The sequence below is a fragment of the Schistocerca serialis genome, chromosome 5 (genome assembly GCF_023864345.2).
Source record: "Schistocerca serialis cubense isolate TAMUIC-IGC-003099 chromosome 5, iqSchSeri2.2, whole genome shotgun sequence".
Classification (NCBI taxonomy): Eukaryota; Metazoa; Arthropoda; class Insecta; order Orthoptera; family Acrididae; genus Schistocerca; species Schistocerca serialis.
Window position 1 is genome coordinate 32953229 of NC_064642.1, and position 24268 is coordinate 32977496.

Here is a 24268-nt window from a genome sequence, read left to right on the forward strand (position 1 = left end):
GAAAAATGCTATACTGTTGTCGATAATCGATACGTTAAGCAATCGTAAGTCTGAGTTGCAAAAGGTGAGGGGTAAGATAAATGATAATATCGATAAGGTAAACTCCAGTCTAAAAACTGATTTTGAAACAGAGAACAGATATTGAAAAAGTAAATTCCAGGGTAATGTTACACCTGAAATTGGAAGTAAAGAATGACATTGAAAACCAGTTTGCCTGATATAGAGAACAACTCCAACTGGAAGTTAATTCACAGTTGACAAAGATTGTTTGAAAGGCAGACAGGGATATCAGTAGAAAGCAAACAGTAATTGGAGTTAAAGATGCTAAATTAAAGTAAATTAGATCTCTGGAGGGAATGCAACATGTTGCGACGTAAAGCAGTTTGCTTATGGAGTAGAAATTTCCATTGCACAGACACTTCATAATTATGTAATGAGTGTCTGAAAACTGCTGGATTCTGTATGGGAGTGTTTGAAAAATACAACAGTACATAATCTGACAATAGCAGTGAAAACTCTTTTATAAATTTCTCACTTTAGAGTTTTGTGAAATATTTGGCTAATTATTTATAAAGGATTATCGGACTTGCAAGAATGTAGAATTTGTATTTGTGTTTGGTGTGAGGGTTCCAGCTCCAGAGTTTGCAATAACAGTCCGTTTCTTATACATAGTGCACTGAATTTTGTATTGGTTATTATTTTACTGTATCAGGACAAGATTTTGTTACAGACACATGTATGTCTTCTCTTGTCTAATATTATGTTGTTTTTTCTTTTAATTCCAGAACTACTATCTTTCTAACAACTTTTAAATTTAGCACTTTGGTATAGATATTTTTTTACCAATAACATATTTCCATCACTGTTTACATTAATATTATGGTGTATATGTTCATCATACATATGTACTCCTTCTCCTACAATGAGAATTTTTACAGTCTGCATTTTCCATTCGCAAAGGATACTCAAGAAACTCTTTCACAGTCACAACACTGCACAACACATTATAGTGATTCACCAACTACACACCTTCTTGCTTCATCAGGGAGTGATTATGTTACAGGATTAACCAAAAGACATTTGAATGAATTAACGGGATATATTGCAGTGACAAAAGGTGCCATAAGAAAAGTGTTATCGGTACATTTCTGATTGGTGAACTTACAGATAACAGCATACGTCCTCGAAGGTGGATCCCGTCCAGTGCCCAGCATAAAAAGAAAGATATTCTTCACTACAGGAACGGGACGGCGGACAGAGAATGGCTTAGCTTGTGGGACGGTGCGTACCTGTTGCTGGAGCAGCTGGCTGAGCTGCCTGACGGGCTGCGCGACCGTCTCCAGGATGGAGGCGCTGGTGCGCTCGAGCAGCGAGTGGTCGTCCTCCTCGGCCATGACGGCGCGCTGCTGCTCCACCAGCTGCAGGCCGCGGCGCAGCTCCTGCACCGGCTGCGCCAGCTGCTCCACCGCCAGCTGCTCCGGCTGCTCCAGGCCGCGCCGCAGCTGCTCCACCGGCTGCGACAGCGTCTCCAGCACTGACAGGCTGGTGCGCGCCAGCTGCGGCTCCGACGCCGACTCGGACCGCACCTGCTCCTCCACTGCGGCCAGGCCACGCTGGATCTCCTGCAGTGACCTGATACACACCCACACCACTCGAAGTTATACTTCACACTGTAGCTAGGTTCCTGTGCCGTACTTACAGCATCAGTTCCAAATAATGTACTACATACGATCTCATACAGTGAATCACACGCTCCAACATCACAAATCCCATCTCATAGCTAGTTACATCCCACCTCTGCTAAGTTGTATGATGTCGCCTAAGTTAGAGGTAGCCAGTGGATTTGTAGCTGCTGTATCTGTGGGTAGCTGGATATAAGTACGCATCTCAGAGTTCCAGAAGAAATTGAGAAATGGAGGAAACTGTCAGGTGGGAGAGCAGCCTGTGGAGGAGTGGCCCAAATTAACTGTAGATAACCGAAATGCGACAGACTACAGGCAAGGCAACAGACCAGGACAAGGGCAAGCAACTTGGACACGCTACACAAAGCGGTCACCATAACAATGACAACAAGGCCAAGGGCAGTGGAGGGACAAATCCGAGTTGCAACTGGAGAGAGTAACTGGTGACGAGCAAGGTAATTATCAAGCAGTCCTGGTACAGCAAAATTGGATCGGAAATTGTCAAGCAACTCCACTGAACCGACTGACTGTGCACTGTGCAGCCACCGATGCATCACCTGGACAGAATGCTAGTGTCCATCGTACACATGTGGCGTGAGACAGTGGCGCTCTCACTATGCTGGCACAGCGCTGCACAGCTGTGGTCCCCTGTAAGTCCATTTCTTTTGACAGCCATTCGAGCTCTGTGGCTCCTGATACCAGAGTACTCATGGTAGAAATTTCGTTGACAACACACAGATGAAAAGTATCTGGACACACAAATCACTGCTTCACAAATGCTGCTTTATGACAGGTAGCATTGTCACGCTGATACAAAAGATCGTCATCCTGGACTGTTGCACAATGCCATACAATTTGTTAGTACCCTTCCGTATTTAGCGTTTCCTTAAGCACAGAAGGGAAGTGCACCATAACAACTAAAAACATCTACACCGAAACGCTACCACCTCTGTACCTTGCTGGTGGCACAACACATGATCGCAGATAATGTTCTCCAGGCATTTTCACAAAGCAAAACACTTCCATCCGGTGTCCATGGGCTATAGCGCGATTCGTCACTCCATACCACTCGTTTCCAGTCATTCACTATTCAGTGTAGGTCTTTACACCAGCTAAAGCGTCGCTTATCGCTGACTACAGAAATGCGTGAGTTCCTCGGCCATTGCACCGCATTATTTCTAACTCCATACACACTGTCATTGTGCTATCAGCTCTGCTTGTAGCACTTTGCCAGGCAAGTGATTCCCTCCTCTGATTTCATCCGATTTTGTACATCCATCCTTCGCAATGCTCGAAGATCCCTGCCTCCCTGCTCTTGGCCTAGCCTGGGTGTTCCTTCGCATTTCCGCTTCACAATCACATCAACACTTTTTGACCTGGGAGAAGGGTTGAAATGTACCTGACGATTTATTACCCAGATGACATCCATCCATTAGTCCACATTCGTCAACCAATTCTGCTGTTACTGCTTGTCTGCTGGCAGCACATTACTACCTGCCTTGTTTTATAATGCCGAGTCTGTCTCTCGCGCTGTTCAGCGGTCAATTCAGCATTATATACGGTGTCCTGATGCTTTTGATCACATAATTTTACACCAACACCTGTCCTCCACACACTGGCCAAATACTTGTTTGGTTTAGACCAAGCCATCAGACTGCCAAATCGACAATTCCCCCGGATATACTTCTCTTCTAGCCGTTGGTTTTTCAACCGTCAGGTCCATTGCTTCAGATTTTGATTGTCTTTTTTTTAATTTTATAAATAACAAACAAAAACTTTGCGTAATGTTTGTTTATTGTTGCTCAGTACAATAAATACTAACACGAATGCGATAAACTGATGTATCTCGCCGCATCAGTGTTGTAACCTTTAAACTAGACGAAAACGAAGCAGCGTCACCTTGGAAACAAATGCACACCTGTAGCTGTCAAATCGTCAGCTTGCTGCCCACGTCGGCATCGTATCAACACCGCCACTACTGCTGCCCAAGTGTCGAGTGCCCCCTTTCAGATGACGCTGCTACTTTTATTCCAGTGGCTTGTGACGTCATTCCTTTGGCTTAGAACACGCCCAACTTCAGAATTACGATGCCCATTATGATTCAAATTAAGTTTCATGTCACTTCAAGTTATTCTGATGACCAGTTATACAGAGAATTCATTTCATCCAAACGGCACTGTGAGTCCATCCTAAACTGTCGCTATTATTCGAATGCAAATCGTGTTTATAGCATATGGATTGATCTGGGATGACGACGTTTGAAACGGCTGAAACATAAAGATTACCACCAAAATACCAAAATTAACATCAAGTACAATGTTATTGTGATGGTATCAAACGATTTTGTTCGATCAGAGGCTTTGATTAAGCAAATTACTATATGTATATTTATTGATGTTTTAATTAGCTGATAGTTATTAAAACATATTCTTTTAAGTAACATTAGTTATCAGAATTCAAGTATGCTACGGCTTGAATAAATCAATTACTCCAAAAGCCGGCCGGTGTGGCCGAGCGGTTCTAGGCGCTTCAGTCTGGAACCGCGCGACCTCTACTGTCGCAGGTTCGAATCCTGCCTTGGGCATGGATGTGTGTGATGTTCTTAGGTTAGTTGGGTTTAAGTAGTTCTACGTTCTACGGGACTGATGACCTCAGCAGTTAAGTCCCATAGTGCTCAGAGCCATTTGAACCATTTTACTCCAAAAGGCTTTCCTAAAAAAATTTAAAGATGAATTGTGTCCTCATCTTACGCTTAGCAGGATTGGTTCATGGAAACCGTCCCCCGTTAACCTGTTACGTAACTATGAATAAGAGGTGCCTCTGACTTTCAATACAAGTTAGTGAAGTTGAGATTAATTTCTAAAAGGGAAACCAATGCTGAAAAGTTCAACCCCATGAAAAAAGCTGAAATAGTAAATTATAAGCGAAGTAGTTGTTACGGAAAGGGATGCGCAATTTCTAGCAATTTTATGTAATGGCAGAAACTGTCTGTTACGTTACATCACAAGCAATTTTTATTGCACAGAATTTTAGATTACAGTTTACAAACCAGTTTTAATCTTGAAATAGTCGATTTCTAATAGATCTAACGGTTGCAGTCAATCCGGGACTTACGAAAACAGGACGAATGTGACACTAAACTTGACGACATGGGCATTCACAGCAGTTTTTCCACGGTTGGGGGGGGGGGGGGGGGGGGGAACCACAAGGTTCTAAAATTGTAATTATTTATATAAATTAATTGGTCAGTCTCGAGAGACCGTCATGCTATAAGAACTACATTTTATAGGTGACACAAAAATTATAAACCAGAAGACTGGTGATTAACCGTTCAGTATACGAATAAAAGCTCTGTACTTCAGATTCCAGTCTGGGGGTGGGGTGGCAAGTGTCCCGAGTTGTCCCTCCCCCTTTCGCGGTTGGGGGCGCCTATGTGCACCCATCGCAAGATAGAGAAACTTTAGAGCTTTCCTGATCAGGTGACTTAGCAATTGAGTGGGGATCTAGCAGCCAACAAACATCTTTACTTTTGCTGGCTGCGTACAGGACACCGATACAACGGCACTCACAATCTTTGTGGTACTCTAAAATTAGGAGACTGACGCCAAAAAATGCAATACAGTATCATAATTATTTTGGGAAATTACTAATAATGAAATTAGCGACTAAGAACCGACGGAAGACATACAGAATGGTGAAATCTAACATCTATATGTAAGTAGGTGGACAACACATTACTGTTCAACTATGCTATTAGGTATAAATTCAGGGAAAAAGTAACAAAATGGAACGACTAAGTAAAGCTAATCGTAGGAAAGGCAGACGCAACGCTGATATTGGTTGGAAGAATGTTAAGGTAACGTAATTCAACCACGAAAGATCTGGCTTGCGACACATTCGTTCTATCCATCCACTTTTGAAAGTTACTGTCCGGTACAGATACCTTCCTAGGTACGTGTTTGTTTAGCAACTGATAAATCGTTAAGAAGATGCTAGTCAAAGTTCAGTGTGAGTACCTATAAGGAAGGCATTGTAGATCATGGCTAGGTTTGCTCTTAAAAAAGGGAGAGCCTACTTTCTAGTTATAATCGGGCCAAATATTACTGCCTCCCTCATGCGTACCATGAAATCATCATGACGCGAAAAGGGAAGAAATTCAAGCTCATACCTAAATGGCAAAAGCTTATTCATCCGATGTACAATTATCGAATGGTACATTTCGAGGCCTAAACAATTATTTCGAGACAACATGCTGGAGAATACGGCAGCAGAAAAATGTCTCATGAAACTATGGCCTACAGAGAAAAAAAGTGAGGAAGAAACAGTTCTGCGGACTCAACATATACCCTACGGTGATGTGTTCCTGAGGAGAGGGAAACGTCGCAACTCTAAAACTGAAATAAAGGCGGTAGAGACAAAAGCGGAGTTTAATACTTCGCCTAATTCGAAATCATCAGTGACTAAAAGCTGGTTCAGTCAAAATACAGATGAGATGAAGAAAGTGAAGCAATGAAATAGGTCATGTAATTATGTAAGTCTGTAGGCTCTTGGGCCGTTTGTCTTTAATGGGAAAAATCTGAATTATTAGTTCACGCCATACTTCTAACTTCTAGAACGGTGGCGTTTAAACTTCCGTGGGACGTTTTTTCAGGATTCTTCTGGTGTTCCGAGGTGGCTGAAGAAGCTCCCAGCACGGGGACCGAAACCTGAAGTAATGCAGAAGCTGGAAGACGATTTCAGCACCAAGGGATGAGCCATTGCTGAAGGAAACGTAATGACATTTGTCTGGTATTATTGGCAGGACGGGTGGACAAGGTTTTGATTCCCACTCTTTCCTAACACCAGTGCCGTTATCACTGCGCCACCAGCAGCTAGGAAAGGTGATCAGAGATATTATTTGCTCTATGATTTTAGGCTTTTGTGGCGCATGATATGTTTTACACGTTTTGTCGTCTTCACTCTGGTAGCGTCGTCTAAGCGGTGCGATGTTTCGGCACGTTGTCAACTTCAGGCGGTCATGACGATTCATTTGTCTCCCGCTTGGCGCCGTCTTACAAACTCTATGATGAAAAGTATCCGGACACCTATTAACGGAGGCTAATATGCGGTGTATCCACCCTTCGCCTTTGTGAGAGCTTGAAGTCTGCTGACGAAAGTTTCAGTGAGGTGTGTGACTGTAAAGGGGTAGACGTTCTGACTCATCCCAAAGATGTTCCACTGGCTTCAGGTCGGGACCTGGGCAGGCCAGTCCATTTCAGGAATGTCGTTATCCACAGTCCATTGCCTCAGAGATGCTGCTTTATGGCAGCGTGCCTTCTGACAGAAAGAATCATCATCTCCGAAATGTTTCTCTACTACAGCAGTAAATAATGGTGTAAAATGTGTTCAGATTTTTCTGAATTTAGCGTCTGCTTGAGCGCAATGAGGGTACCGCAACACAAACGCGAAAAACACCCACATACCGTTACACCACCTCCTATGTGTTTCAGCCTAGACACTAAATTTGATGGCAGATAACATCTGCCAGACGTTCTTCATTGTCAAACCTTTCCGTCGTATTGCCACGGGTACAGCGTGATTCACAATCCAAAATCCCTCGTTTCCAGTCATGCTCGGCATAACCTGTCTGTCAGTATATGAGATCTGCCTGGCATGGTGTACCTGTGGCTGTTCCTTCGCATTTCCACTTCACAACCACATCACCACTACTCGAGATGGGCAACTTCAGGAGTGTTGAAATGTCCCCAACGGATTTGTTACTCAGGTGATGTCCGATACCTAGACCAGATTCTAAGTCACCGGATTCTCCTAGCCAACCCATTCCACTGTCATAGTTTCACTACCGAGAACACAATACTTTCCGCCTCATGTAATATTGGAGGGTGGGCCTCCCGTGACATCTAGCAACCCATTCCGCCTCACACAGCAGAGTCCGGTGTCCAGATGCTTCTGGTCAGACAGTGCAGTTCCCCTCCCACCGACTGTCGAACTCTGGTCCGCGCTACCCGTGGACGGCTCCATTGGCAAGATGGAGACAGAAGAGCGACCTCTGTGATGCGAATCACAGTCCTCCGGCTCTGTGACGCAAGTGCAAGGGTGCGGCCACTGCTGATGCGTCGCACTTCCTGTGCAATCTCGCCAGTAGAGCCGCCGACAGGGACTTGGTGAGACTGGGATAGCGGACGGTGCCCAGCAAAAGAAAAATCAATCGTCAGGACAGCCTGGAGATGATACCAAGTCAGCTTGCTGAAATATCGTACAATTTGGACGAGGCCACCTGGTTGAATACCCGAGAACTTTTCATAAACATTATTCTTATAATGATGATGATGATGTTTGGCTAGTGGGGCGCTCAATTGCGCGGTTATCAGCGCCCATACGAATTCCCAGTCTTTACTCAACCCAATCTCACCACTTTCATAAATGATGATGAAATGATGAGGACAACACAAACACCCAGTAATCTCGAGGCAGGTGAAAATCCCTGACCCCGCCGGGAATCGAACGCGGGAAACATTAATCTGCGTGGGGAGCAGGGCTGATATCGGCAGCCGGCGGGGGGCGCACCTGGTGAGCTGCTCCATGACGACCGGGTCGGAGACGGCGGCCGGGGGCGGCGCGCCCTCTGCGGGCGTGACTGGCGTGGGTGGCGGGGGCGGCGCGTGCAGCGTGGGCAGGTCGATGTCGAGGGCGCGCTGCTGCTGCTGCTGCTGCTGCTGCTGCTGGCGGCTCTCGACCTCGGTCACGATGGTCGTGGGGATGAGCGGCTCCTCCTCGCGCACCGACTCCACGGACGGCGTCTTGGCGGAGCGGCGGCCCGCCGCGTCGCGCAGCAGCCGCGTCTTCAGCCCGTCGCCCTCCTCCGAGTACGAGTCGTCCTTGGGCGCCTCCATGTCCAGCGACAGCTGCCGCCGGCGCGGCAGCGGCGTCTCTCCGCCAGACACGTCCTGCGAGGACCGACGTCTCGTGTTAGACCAGGAGCACATTTCTGTAACACTGCTTAATGTTTCGTCAGCTGTATCGGCCAATTGAGAATTCTTAAGGGATAAAGTCGCAAAGAGGGGAAAAAATTAGAGTGGAAGACGGAGAACCAAGCGCTCACGGCAGAAAAGGTGTGAGACAAGCATATATGAGGGTCACTCCAAAAGAAATGCACACTATTTTTTGTAAAAACACAGTTTTCATTCTGCATGTGTGGAAGTTTTGCAGTGTCTAGGTTACAGTACGCTTGTTCGCCCACTGCTTGAATACTGCTCACCAGTGTGGGATCCGTACCAGATAGGGTTGATAGAAGAGATAGAGAAGATCCAACGGAGAGCAACGCGCGTCGTTACAGGGTCATTTAGTAATCGCGAAAGCGTTACGGAGATGATTGATAAACTCCAGTGGAAGAGTCTTCAAGAGAGACGCTCAGTAGCTCGGTACGGGCTTTTGTTGAAGTTTCGCCGGCCGGTGTGGCCGTGCGGTTCTAAGGGCGCCAGTTTGGAACCGCGTGACCGCTACGGTCGCAGGTTCGAATCCTGCCTCGGGCATGGATGTGTGTGATGTCCTTAAGTTAGTTAGGTTTAAGTAGTTCTAAGTTCTAGGGGACTGATGACCTCAGTGGTTAAGTCCCATAGTGCTCAGAGCCATTTTGTTGAAGTTTCGAGAACATACCTTCACCGAGGAGTCAAGCAGTATATTGCACCCTCCTACGTATATCTCGCGAAGAGACTATGAGGATAAAATCAGAGAGATCAGAGCCCACACAAAGCCATACCGACAATACTTCTTTCCACGAACAATACGAGACTGGAATAGAAGGGAGAACCGATAGAGGTACTCAAGGTACCCTCCGCCACACACCGTCAGGTGGCTTGCGGGGTATGGATATAGATGTAGATGTAGATGTAGATCCTTCCCACTTGTTTTCAAACTTATTTCAACCTGTTCCCGTGAGTGGCGCCCTCACAGCATGTCTTCAAGATGGCTGTTACACTTGACGTTCGTCAGAAGCAACGTGCTGTCATAGAATTCCTATGCTGTGAAAACGAGACAGTGGGAAACATCCACAAGAGGTTGAAAAAGGTGTGTGGAGATGCAAGTTAGTCGGTGGGCAAGCAGGTTACGTGATGAAAGCGGGCACGGCAATATTGAGGATTGTCCTCGCAGCGGCAGGCCTCGTACTGCACACACTCCAGACAATGTGCAGAGAGTTAACAAATTGGTGACTGCTGACAGACGCATCACAGTGAACGAATTGTCACGCTACGTTGTGATAGGGGAAAGAAGTGTTCTCAGAATACTGAAAGTGTTGGCGTTAAAAAAGGTTTGTGCCAGGTGGGTTCCCAGGATGCTGACAGTGGCTCACAAAGAAACAAGAAAACAGTGAACTTTTGGAACAGTACAAGAAGGGTGGAGATGAATTTCTTGGAAGAATTGTGACAGGTGATGAAACATGGCTCCATCATTTTTCACCAGAGACGAAGAGGCAATCAATGGAGTGGTATAATGCAAATTCACCCAAGAAAAAAAAAAAAAATCAAAACCACACCTTCTGCTGAAAAAGATATGGCTACTGTGTTTTTCGATTCCGAAGGACTCTTGCTTGTGGACATCATGCCAAGTGGAACTACCATAAATTCTGTGACGACACTGAAGAAACTTCAAGCTCGACTGAGTCGTGTTCGACCACATCGACAAAAGCACGACGTTTTGCTGCTGCACGACAATGCATGGCCACATGTCAGTAAAAAACAGTGGAAGCGACAAAAAACTCGGATGGACAACACTGAAACACCCGCCTTACAGTGCTGACCTGGCTCCATGTGACTATCATCTCTTTGGGACACTGAAAGAAGATGCTGACTCCCTTGTGCACGCTGCCAAACAGTGGCGCCAACAGGTTGGTCCAGAATTTTACCGTCCGGGTATACAGGCGCTGATTCCAAGATGGCGTAAGGCAGTTGAGAGGGATGGAAATTACGTGGAGAAATGAAAATATTGTTCCTAAAGGATGTATCAACACACTCTAAAACTTTCAAACATGTAGAATAAAAGATGGATTTTTAAAAAAATAGTGTGCATTTCTTTTGGAGTGACCCTCGTATATAGTCTGTCAACCCTACGGTTCACTCCACTTAACAAAGAAGCAATGACGGGGATAAACGCAAGGTTCAAAGTAGGTTTAAAACTCATGGTGACTGAATATCAATGATAAGATTGGAAGGTGACATTTCGGTCAAAACGAGGAAGAATTACAGGAAGAGCTGACTCGAATCAATAATCTAATGGGCACACACTATGGATTGAGAGTAAAACAGTACGAAGAAACAAGTGATGAGGACTGCCAGAAATGAGATTAGCGATATATTTAACATCAAAATTGAGAACCACGAAGTAAACGAAGTGAAGCAATTCTGCTTGCTGGGATGGTAGATAACACTTGACTGGCGAATCAAAGAGGACAAAAAAAGCGCATTAGGACAGATATAGAAGACACTCCTGTTCAAAAGAATGCTGTCAGTATGACACTTCGCCCTCAATTTGAGGAAGTCATTTTTGAGAATGTACATTTGGAGCACAGCATTGTATGAACTGTAGTAAAACCGAAAAAGAAGAGAATCCAACAGGTGGTACCACAGACGGACGCTGAGAATTATGTGGACTAATAAGGAATGAGGAGGTTCTCTGCAGAATCGGCAAGAGAAAAGGACACAATGAAAAGATACTGCCGGCCGCTGTGGCCAAGAGATTCTAGGCGCTACAGTCTGAAACCACGCGACCGCTACGGTCGTAGGTTCGAATCCTGCCTCGGGCATGGATGTGTGTGATGCCCTTAGGTTAGTTAGGTTTAAGTAGTTCTAAGTTCTAGGGGACTGATGACCTCAGAAGTTGAGTCCCATAGTGCTCAGAGCCATTTGAACCATTTTTGAAAAGACATGTGCTAACACAGCAAAGAATAAAATCCATGCTATCTGAGGAGGCTATAGAGGGTAAAAACTGTAGGGAAAGACAGACTGGAAACTTCCAACAAGTAATTGAGGATATTGAGTGCAACTTCTACCCTCCAATGGAGACGTTCATACAGGAAGGAAATGCATGCCGAACTTAATCAAGGCCGTTAGAATACTAATGACTCAAAATATATTTAAATTGGGTTAAACTGAGTCGCAAATGACCTACTTGGAAACGAGTTTGATGACAGCGCTGTTGACCCTAGTGACGTCATTAACGACTTAGAAAATCATAAATAAAACGCCTAATTCTTCCAGGTAGTGTACTGATGAAACTTCACACCTATGTGCGTTACAGATAAGTAAGCTCTACCATTGTAACAGAGAACAGTCATGGAACAGTGACCTCTTTTGGAATACCACAGGGTTTAGTTCTTCGTCCACTTTTTCTTTCTGTATAACAACAGATTCCCTTAAAGTGTTGTAATTACCATTTACAAACTAATTGCTTCTAACCATATGTAAGTTCCTTCTCTTTCGTTAACTCTGGCCTTGAATATGACCCGTCTTTGCAGTCAGAGTAGGCAGACTCAAAACGAACAACAGAGTATCGTAATTCGGTTAATACTGTATACGACTTTAAAATGTTTTGCCAGCTATCCAAGAGGTAATGCCTACCGTTCTTCTAGATTTATTGTCATCAATACAATCATCTTCTTCAGCCATTCAGTGTCTACTGCTGGATAAAATCCACTTTCACACGTTTCCAAGTAACAGTCTTCAGCTATATATACATATATACAGACTGTCCCTCAGCAATTTCTCTATTTCCCTTTCTCTGGTAGTAATACCCACCATGTATTTCTCCACCTGTCACTAAAAGCACCTTCAGTTTCTTAATACTTCCTGCAGTAAACGTCCCTGTCTAATTGCCAAACGTCAAAACTGTTAACGCTCTTTCAAACACAGTGGAAATCTAGTTTTCAGTATCCTACTCAGTACATTCGAAACATTCCAATCCATTTTTACTCTTCCGCTTATTTCTTTCACTGTGCAACCATTCGCTGTCTTCAATTGCTCTAAATACAAAAACTCATCTCGTTCATTTGTTAGCTTGTAAAAGTTTACTTTTGATATGTTGATAGTACAATATGTTAATAATACATTATTTTAGACTTATTACACTTGATTTCGGACCTGATTTCAAGAATTCTCTATTAAGTTCTCCGTGATGTTGAAGTTCGTCTGTACTAGAGGCAATCATTACAATTCTATAAAAGAGCAGGATTTCTTAGATATGTTCAGTAGTGATACATTCTATCTTGATTTCCCAGGTCTGTAAACACCCTACAGAGGGTGCACAAGATTCTGTCTCATGTGTAGTAGGAATACACCAACATTTTTCATTTGTTTCACAGTTGAAAAAGAATGTCGTCAAGCGACTAGTCCTTATACGCCTTTTCCACTGTAACATAAATGAGCATTGTTCAATGTGAAACCTCTAGACGACCTGAAATGGTTCAAATGGCTCTGAGCACTATGGGACTTAACATATATGGTCATCAGTCGCCTAGAACTTAGAACTACTTAAACCTAACTAACCTAAGGACAGCACACAAAACCCAGCCATCACGAGGCAGAGAAAATCCCTGGCCCCGCCGGGAATCCAGACGACCTGAGCTAGCCGTAAATCAATGTTTAAGACATGTCTTCAGTATCTGACTGATAATGTCAGTGCATCTTATGTCCAACTAGGATGCATTAGACCAAACCAACAACGTGACGTTCACGCAGTGCTTTTTCTCAGTCACTGGTCCTTCAGTACTTTTGGTGACTCATCATACAAAGACTGTTACCATTTCACTGTGGTACAATATATGACATGTCCGGAGTTTTGGATGTATTGTTGAATAGTACGAAAGCGTACTGGAGCCATATGTCTTAGTTACCACATTGTCGCTGTGATGTTAAGCCTCAATCTTCTTTTCTTCTGTTCCATATGTTATATTAATAGGTCACTGGACAGCCATATTGGTAATCTACATACCTCCACAGTCTGACACGTATCCACATGTATTATAAAAAATGGATGTGTGTGTGTGTGTGTGTGTGTGTGTGTTTGTATGTGTGTGTGTTTTCCACATCTCCTCGTAATCCAGTGGAGCGGTTTCAGTCAAACTTGGTGCACATACATCTTACAGTCAGGCAATAGTCGCTGTTGGGGTAACAACCACCTACTTATCAGAGGGGTGCGGGTGAAAAAGAAGCGTAACCCACGATGCTTGTTATTCCCATACTTTATTAATCCAGTAGTTGACAATGAGGGACTTAGCGACTTGCATCTAACTTTACAGATAATTTTAAACCTTTACTAAACTTTTTCTTTCTGATGAAAGGGGAAATGTTCATCGTTTACCACTTTTCCGCTGTTCTTCCAGTAAAAGTACCGCATGAGGCCTGACATTTATTACTTATTTACTACTAAATGTATTGTCGACAAATTTTACAGATAGCCGGCACATGTAGCACTGAATGCAAGTGCAAAATTATATCGTTGTACGAGACAGTGTTCAGGAGTTACGGCGTCATGAACTGTGGGGTACGTGAGGAACTGCCCCATGTACATGACGTTTAAATTTATTGCTTCCCTGCTTCAAACTTCATTCGCAACACATTTTGTACACAGTGTCCACATACGCCTCTGAATTTACCTACAAAATTATATCATTGTAGGACAGTTAGTGCTAGATATACGACGCCACAAACATTAAGCACAAGGGCAGACGCTACGTGGATGGGACGTGAACGCTCCGCTATAAATAAATGCTTTGACGGAGCTGGGTTTCTCCTCTAGTGAATCACAAACTGAAAGTTGTATTCTGGTAGAGTGTAGTACGAGGTGCATTCAAGTTCTAAGGCCTCCGATTTTTTTTCTAACTAACTACTCACCCGAAATCGATGAAACTGGCGTTACTTCTCGACGTAATCGCCCTGCAGACGTACACATTTTTCACAACGCTGACGCCATGATTCCATGGCAGCGGCGAAGGCTTCTTTAGGAGTCTGTTTTGACCACTGGAAAATCGCTGAGGCAGTAGCAGCACGGCTGGTGAATGTGCGGCCACGGAGAGTGTCTTTCATCGTTGGAAAAAGCCAAAAGTCACTAGGAGCCAGGTCAGGTGAGTAGGGAGCATGAGGAATCACTTCAAAGCTGTTATCACGAAGAAACTGTTGCGTAACGTTAGCTCGATGTGCGGGTGCGTTGTCTTGGTGAAACAGCACACGCGCAGCCCTTCCCGGACGTTTTTGTTGCAGTGCAGGAAGGAATTTGTTCTTCAAAACATTTTCGTAGGATGCACCTGTTACCGTAGTGCCCTTTGGAACGCATTGGGTAAGGATTACGCCCTCGCTGTCCCAGAACATGGACACCATCATTTTTTCAGCACTGGCGGTTACCCGAAATTTTTTTGGTGGCTGTGAACCTGTGTGCTTCCATTGAGCTGACTGGCGCTTTGTTTCTGGATTGAAAAATGGCATCCACGTCTCATCCATTGTCACAACCGACGAAAAGAAAGTCCCATTCATGCTGTCGTTGCGCGTCAACATTGCTTGGCAACATGCCACACGGGCAGCCATGTGGTCGTCCGTCAGCATTCGTGGCACCCACCTGGATGACACTTTTCGCATTTTCAGGTCGTCATGCAGGATTGTGTGCACAGAACCCACAGAAATGCCAACTCTGGAGGCGATCTGTTGAACAGTCATTCGGTGATCCCCCAAAACAATTCTCTCCACTTTCTCGATCATGTCGTCAGACCGGCTTGTGCGAGCCCGAGGTTGTTTCAGTTTGTTGTCACACGATGTTCTGCCTTCATTAAACTGTCGCACCCACGAACGCACTTTCGACACATCCATAACTCCATCACCACATGTCTCCTTCAACTGTCGATGAATTTCAATTTCGCACGACGCAAATTCAGAAAACGAATGATTGCACGCTGTTCAAGTAAGGAAAACGTCGCCATTTTAAGTATTTAAAACAGTTCTCATTCTCGCCGCTGGCGGTAAAATTCCATCTGCCATACGGTGCTGCCATCTCTGGGACGTATTGACAATGAACGCGGTCTCATTTTAAAACAATGCGCATGTTTCTATCTCTTTCCAGTCGGGAGAAAAAAAATCAGAAACCTTAGAACTTGAATGCACCTCGTATATTTACAATTATCATAAGCTCTGTTTTATCTTCTGGATATCTGAATAGTCTCGATATTGTCCAACAGGGCAGTGACTTTTCTATTGCACTTTTCTTTCACTCTCCTCCGCATTTTCCAACCTACATTTATTAATTAGTAATCCCTTTTATTGACCCACTACACTTCTTGTTCTTAGTGTGTCACTAATTATGTCTCGGTCCAATGTAGCTTCAAATGGCTCTAAGCACTATGGGACTTAGCATGTGAGGTCATCAGTTCCCTAGACTTAGAAGTACTTAAACCTAACTAACCTAAGGACATCACACACATCCATGCCCGAGGCAGGATTCGAACGTGCGACCGTAGCAGCCACGTGGTTCCGGACTGAAGCGCCTAGAGCCGCTCGGCCACCGCGGCCGGCTCGAATGTAGCTGGTAGTATGTTACATCTACGAAACTGGCCTATAACACAATACGTAGTTTAGCGCCAATGAAGGTACTGTTCAATATAGGTTATGGGACGAATGTGTGTGTATGTCTGTGTGCATTCTTTTTGTCTTTCTGTTAAAGACCAGGGGTGATTTGTGGCGCGCACCTCGGCGGAGGCGGCGGTGTCGATGGAGCGGCTGCGCTTGCGCAGCGTGCCCTTGCGCAGGATCTGTCCGGGCCGCGCCACGGACGCCTCGCTGGCGGACGACAGGTTCTCGAAGGACTCGCCCTGGCCGCTCTCGACGGAGCGCCGCTTGGGCCGCACCACGCCCGCCTGGGTGGCGCGCTCCTCGGTGGGCGTGGCCGGCGCCGCCTCCGCCTCCGCCGCCCCCGCCTCCCCAGCAGCCGCCGCCGCCGCGGCCACGTCCACCGCTGGCTTCCCCGCGGCTGCTGCCGGGGGCGAGACGCCGCCGCTCGCGGGCGAGTCGTAGCGGGTGTCGTCCGACAGGCTGTGGAACGTGTTGTCGGCGCTCGACTGGTGCTTGTTCGCCCTGCCGGCCGACACACAGATCGCTCTGAGTGGGGCGACACGTTATGGAAAATTTCGTGACAACACACATTATAAACTCACAATCCCACACGTAACAGTACAATTTCATAGAAAAACATGGTGATCATGACAAGGGCGAGGTAAATGACCAGCTACTGAAAAGAACTTACAAGGGAACCTCCCCATCGCACCCCCCTCAGATTTAGTTATAAGTTGGCACAGTGGATATACCTCGAAAAACTGAACACAGATCAATTGAGAAAACAGGACGAAGTTGTGTCGAACTGTGAAAAAATAAGCAAAATATACAAACTGAGTAGTTCATGGGAACATATGCAACATCAAGGACAATAGGATCGCAGGAGCGCCATGGTCTCGTGGTAACGTGAGCAGCTGCGGAAGGTCCTTGGTTCAAATCTTCCATTGAGTGAAAATTTTTATTTTCAGTTTATGTGACAAACTCTTATGTTTTCATCACTTTTTTGGGAGTGATTGTCACATCCACAAGAAAACCTAAATCGGGCAAGGTAGAAGAATCGCCAAGTGTACAAGTTAGGTGGGTCGACAACATATTCCTGTCATGTGGTGCACATGCCGTCACCAGTGTCGTATAGAATATATCAGACGTGTTTTCCTGTGGAGGAATCGGTTGACCTATGACCTTGCGATCAAATGTTTTCGGTTCCCATTGGAAAGGCACGTCCATTCGTCTACTAATCGCACAGTTTTGCGGTGCGGGCGCAAAACACAGACACTAAACTTATTACAGTGAACAGAGACGTCAATGAACGAACGGACAGATCGTAACTTTGCGAAAATAAACTTTTCACTCGAGGGAAGACTTAATCCAAGGACCTCTCGTTCTGCAGCTGCTCACGCCACCACGGGACCACGGCGCTCCTGAGCTCACGTTGTGCATGATGTTGCATATGTGGCCCATGGACTACTCAGTTTGTATATTTTGCTTATTTTTTCACAGTTCCACACTACTTCTTCCTGTTTTCTCAATTGATCTGTGTTCAGTTTATCAAGGCCTATGCACTGTGCCAACTTATAACTAAATCTGAGGGGGGTGCGATGGGGAGGTTCCCTTGTGAGAATGATTGCAAAGGATGTCACAGCAACATTCATCTCTTGTTCATAACTCAGACTTTCTAATCAGGAAAGAAGATTTATTGGTTGGTCTTTTGTTATAAGTACATCGGCAACAGATTAGTCCACACCATCCCCCCCCCCCCCCACCGCCTCACCCCTCCCCGAATGTGTGGAGGATACGTGCCGCCTCTAGCAATCGTGTTGCTGATACTTACTGCTACATTGTACCTGCTGTTCCTAATACCCTAACTTTCAAGTTATTTTGAACAGGCAGGGTGACTATTATTGAACTGTATTAAAAAAACAACGTAAATTAGCTACAAACTACGGCGTTCACACACTTTATTCAACATATAAACGTCACTCCAGATATTCGGATTTAGGTTATGACATGTTCGATATGCCTGTCATTATTGGTGATGACGTGGCGCAGACGAATAGCGAAATTCTGCATCTCTCGCTGAAGTGTTGGAACATCGATGCTGTTTGCAGGTCACCAACGGCTTTGGGATTATTACAGTACACCTTTTCTTTAATATAGTACCACAGAAAAGAGTCGCATGTGTTCAGACCCGGAGAATATGGTGGACAATCGAGGCCGATGCCAATAGCCTCTGGGTACCCTAGAGCCAGAATACGGTCCCCAAAATGCTCCTCCAGGACATCAGACACTTTCCTGCTTCCATGAGGTCGAGCTCCGTCTTGCATGTACCACATCTTGTCGAAATCTGGGTGAATTTGATAATGGGGATGAAATCATCTTCCAAAACCTTCACGTACCGTTCGGTAGTCACCGTGCCATCAAGAAATACGCAACGATTATTCCGTGACTGGACATTGCGCACGACAGAGTCACCGGCTGATGGTGAAGAGACTTCTCGATCTCGAAAAAATTTGGAAATTTGTACTGAGGTCTTATGGGACCAAACTACTTAGGTCATCGGTCCCTAAGCCTACACGCTACTTTGTCTAGCTTAAGCTTCGGACAACACACACACCCCACACCCATTCCCCAGGGAGGACTCGAACATCCGACAGCGGGAGCCGCACGGACGACGACAAGGCGTCTAAGACCGCGCGGCTGCCGCGCCTCCCGCGGCCTCGATCTCGAAATGCGGATTCTCAGCCCCCAAAATGCGCGACTTTTGCTTCTTAACAAACCTTCCAAATGAAAGTGGACTTCGTCGTTAAACCATACTAAGCATGCGCATACTGATTCCCATCATGCCCCTTGGCCAACCGTGCAGTCCTAACGCAAACTGTTCAGAAGTTATGACGATTTTATTTCACGTAGTTCAATAATTGTCACCTTGTAACATTAATTATACGAGGGCAGTTCAATAAGTAATGCAACACATTTTTTTTCTCGGCCAATTTTGATTGAAAAAACCGGAAATTTCTTGTGGAATATTTTCAAGCATTCCCGCTTCGTCTCGTATAGTTTCATTGACTTCCGACAGGTGGCAGCGCTGTACGGAGCTGTTAAAATGGCGTCTGTAACGGATGTGCGTAGCAAACAACGGGCAGTGATCGAGTTTCTTTTGGCGGAAAACCAGGGCATCTCAGATATTCATAGGCGCTTGCAGAATGTCTACGGTGATCTGGCAGTGGACAAAAGCACGGTGAGTCGTTGGGCAAAGCGTGTGTCATCATCGCCGCAAGGTCAAGCAAGACTGTCTGATCTCCCGCGTGCGGGCCGGCCGTGCACAGCTGTGACTCCTGCAATGGCGGAGCGTGCGAACACACTCGTTCGAGATGATCGATGGATCACCATCAAACAACTCAGTGCTCAACTTGACATCTCTGTTGGTAGTGCTGTCACAATTGTTCACCAGTTGGGATATTCAAAGGTTTGTTCCCGCTGGGTCCCTCGTTGTCTAACCGAACACCATAAAGAGCAAAGGAGAACCATCTGTGCGGAATTGCTTGCTCGTCATGTGGCTGAGGGTGACAATTTCTTGTCAAAGATTGTTACAGGCGATGAAACATGGGTTCATCACTTCGAACCTGAAACAAAACGGCAATCAATGGAGTGGCGCCACACCCACTCCCCTACCAAGAAAAAGTTTAAAGCCATACCCTCAGCCGGTAAAGTCATGGTTACTGTCTTCTGGAACGCTGAAGGGGTTATTCTGTTCGATGTCCTTCCCCATGGTCAAACGATCAACTCTGAAGTGTATTGTGCTACTCATCAGAAATTGAAGAAACGACTTCAGCGTGTTCGTAGGCACAAAAATCAGAACGAACTTCTCCTTCTTCATGACAACGCAAGACCTCACACAAGTCTTCGCACCCGAGAGGAGCTCACAAAACTTCAGTGGACTGTTCTTCCTCGTGCACCCTACAGCCCCGATCTCGCACCGTCGGATTTCCATATGTTTGGCCCAATGAAGGACGCAATCCGTGGGAGGTACTACGCGGATGATGAAGAAGTTATTGATGCAGTACGACGTTGGCTCCGACATCGACCAGTGGAATGGTACCGTGCAGGCATACAGGCCCTCATTTCAAGGTGGCGTAAGGCCGTAGCATTGAATGGAGATTACGTTGAAAAATAGTGTTGTGTAGCTAAAAGATTGGGGAATAACCTGGCCTATTTCAATGCTGAATAAAATAACCCCTGTTTCAGAAAAAAAATGTGTTGCATTACTTATTGAACTGCCCTCGTAATCCTCTTGTACAGTCCACAGTATAATTCTGACCAACAAGAAATTCATAGAGACATAATGATCGAAACTTTATAACTTGTCGCAAATTGAAATACCATGCAAGTACATTAGTCTTCTTTTTGCGACTTAAGTAAACGAAATACATCCTAATTCTTATTTTCGAATATGTACATACTCATCACTAACTACACTCCTGGAAATGGAAAAAAGAACACATTGACACCGCTGTGTCAGACCCACCATACTTGCTCCGGACACTGCGAGAGGGCTGTACAAGCAATGATCACACGCACGGCACAGCGGGCACACCAGGAACCGCGGTGTTGGCCGTCGAATGGCGCTAGCTGCGCAGCATTTGTGCACCGCCAACGTCAGTGTCAGCCAGTTTGCCGTGGCATACGGAGCTCCATCGCAGTCTTTAACACTGGTAGCATGCCGCGACAGCGTGGACGTGAACCGTATGTGCAGTTGACGGACTTTGAGCGAGGGCGTATAGTGGGCATGCGGGAGGCCGGGTGGACGTACCGCCGAATTGCTCAACACGTGGGGCGTGAGGTCTCCACAGTACATCGATGTTGTCGCCAATGGTCGGCGGAAGGTGCACGTGCCCGTCGACCTGGGACCGGACTGCAGCGACGCACGGATGCACGCCAAGACCGTAGGATCCTACGAAGTGCCGTAGGGGACCACACCGCCATTTCCCAGCAAATTAGGGACACTGTTGCTCCTGGGGTATCGGCGAGGACCATTCGCAACCGTCTCCATGAAGCTGGGCTACGGTCCCGCACACCGTTAGGCCGTCTTCCGCTCACGCCCCAACATCGTGCAGCCCGCCTCCGGTGGTGTCGCGACAGGCGTGAATGGAGGGACGAATGGAGACGTGTCGTCTTCAGCGATGAGAGTCGCTTCTGCCTTGGTGCCAATGATGGTCGTATGCGTGTTTGGCGCCGTGCAGGTGAGCGCCACAATCAGGACTGCATACGACCGAGGCACACAGGGCCAACACCCGGCATCATGGTGTGGGGAGCGATCTCCTACACTGGCCATACACCACTGGTGATCGTCGAGGGGACACTGAATAGTGCACGGTACATCCAAACCGTCATCGAACCCATCGTTCTACCATTCCTAGACCGGCAAGGGAACTTGCTGTTCCAACAGGACAATGCACGTCCGCATGTATCCCGTGCCACCCAACGTGCTCTAGAAGGTGTAAGTCAACTACCCTGCCCAGCAAGATCTCCGGATCTGTCCCCCATTGAGCATGTTTGGGACTGGATGAAGCGTCGTCTCACGCGGTCTGCACGTCCAGCACGAACGCTGGTCCAACTGAGGCGCCAGGTGGAAATGGCATGGCAAGCCGTTCCACAGGACTACATCCAGCATCTCTACGATCGTCTCCATGGGAGAATAGCAGCCTGCATTGCTGCGAAAGGTGGATATACACTGTACTAGTGCCGACATTGTGCATGCTCTGTTGCCTGTGTCTATGTGCCTGTGGTTCTGTCAGTGTGATCATGTGATGTATCTGACCCCAGGAATGTGTCAATAAAGTTTCCCCTTCCTGGGACAATGAATTCACGGTGTTCTTATTTCAATTTCCAGGAGTGTACATTATTTGCTAAACAAGTAAAAATACATTCATTTTTCTAAAAAAGCACTGACATACACTATAATCTGTTAACGCTTTGTTCCAATCCACGACAAATAAATTAATAAGAGATCATCCTCTAATTAAAGGCCTTGCCACTGTGCCGACTACCAGGACAAAGAAAAAGCCGCAAAAAATCCCTTTTCCGTCTGAAAAGTTAACGAATTTTTTTATCTCTTGATAATAGATAACGTAAGAAATTGCGACAACATCTGTCGTCTGTAGCAAGTTTATATTCACAAGTCCGTCTTGATCACATAGATTTCTTTACACTTTATGACCGGTTTCGGCTCATCGCCATCTTCAGATCGTTAAAATATTCTGATATAAATCATCGTCAAGTTAAACATGTGCGTCTGTCATCTGTGCCACAACCTACGTCCGCAGCTCGTGGTCGTGCGGTAGCGTTCTCGCTACCCGCGCCCGGGTTCCCGGGTTCAATTCCCGGCGGGGTCAGGGATTTTCTCTGCCTCGTGATGACTGGGTGTTGTGTGATGTCCTTAGGTTAGTTAGGTTTAAGTAGTTCTAAGTTCTCAGGCACTGATGACCGTAGATGTTAAGTCCCATAGTGCTCAGAGCCATTTGAACCATTTTGAACCACAACCTACACTAATAAGCCAGAATATTATGACAGCTGCTCGCCGCGACGTTGGATGCCTTCAAATGGTTCAAATGGCTCTGAGCACATTGGGACTTAACATCTGAGGTCATCAGTCCCCTAGAACTTAGAACTACTTAAACCTAACTAACCTAAGGACGTCACACACATGAATGCCCGAGGCAGGATTCGAACCTGCGACTGTAGTAGCAGCGCGGTTCCGGACTGAAGCGCCTAGTACCGCTCGGCCACAGCGGTCGGCGTTGGATGCCGCCTGCTGGTGCTGCGAGCACGTGACGCAATAATAATACTACGTAAGCAGAGCAGACACGAATGCGGGACCATCGTAGGGAAGATGCGAGCTACAAATGGGAAATCCATTGAGATAAGCGACTTTGGCAAACGGCAGAATACAATTACGCAGAGCCTGTGGACGAGTTTCTTTCCAGCGCTTGCACGGGACCTGTGGTAGCAATCGAAGACACGCTGACAGCTGCAAACCACATGGATCCCTTCATGCTTGATGTCTTCCCGGAAGGCGATGTCATATTTCAGCAGTACAATTGTCTGTGTCTCCGAGCCAGAACAGTGCTGCAGTGGTTTGAGGAGCATTATAATGAACTCACGTTGATGCCTCGGCGGCTAAATTCGCCTATCGAACCAATCTGGGTCGCTATCTGGGGCCATCACCGCGTACGCAAATAAGCTGCCGGTTATTTACGCGAATTACATGACCGGTCCGTAGATATTTAACGCCACATATCACCACAACCATACGAACAAATCTTCGGCTCCCTGTTACGCAGAATCAGTGATGTATTTCGTTCCAAATACGGACAGACAATCCATTAAGCATGTGGTCATAATGTTTTGGCTCATTAGTGTATAAATACAAGAATAAAGTGAGATGGCTAAAACAACTAAGTTTCAATGTTTAGACAGTACAATTAAAATGACTATTGAAATGTTGTTTAAGTTACAATCTGTCTACCTCTATCTTTACACTCGTCCCAAATACATTGCAAATGGCTGTTGAACCTTGCGGTAAGAACGGCAGGCGAACCAAACATATCTGTGTAAGCGACGAACAATTTTTTGTTTGTTTTTTTAACCATACCTCATCACTGCTTTTATTATTTTTGATCCTCTTATTTTTTATTATGATTAGAGAGCAACCTCGTAGTAGATATCTGCTGTTGAGGCGGAGGTATAATGGAATGTCTTTCAGAAGTCGCTTTAGGAACGTAGATATTCTTACACTTACATGCCAATACATTTACCCCCTGATGCTATTCATGGTGAATATTTCTGATGAATCGACGAATTCACAACGACAGTACTAGACGTACAAAATGCTTTCCATGTAGATCACGTCCCTACCTGAGGTTCAGAATTGAGAGCTATATATTGATCCAAATGCCTGTAGCAGGTAGGTGGTCGACCATAGGCAGAAAATTGAAACCCCAG

General features: G+C 45.9%; 1 protein-coding gene across 1 annotated transcript in view; it reads right to left on the minus strand.

Annotated features, from left to right (window-relative positions):
- The window catches only part of LOC126481726 (muscle M-line assembly protein unc-89-like), a 1115867-nt gene that overhangs the window by 851181 nt on the left and 240418 nt on the right, over positions 1-24268 (minus strand). Inside the window, exons 14-17 of the mRNA XM_050105679.1 lie at positions 16669-16789; positions 16405-16617; positions 8250-8629; positions 1290-1632 (exon numbers count right to left, since the gene is read on the minus strand). Coding sequence (XP_049961636.1) covers positions 1290-1632; positions 8250-8629; positions 16405-16617; positions 16669-16789 — 1057 coding nt within the window. The remainder of the gene's footprint in view (positions 1-1289; positions 1633-8249; positions 8630-16404; positions 16618-16668; positions 16790-24268) is intronic.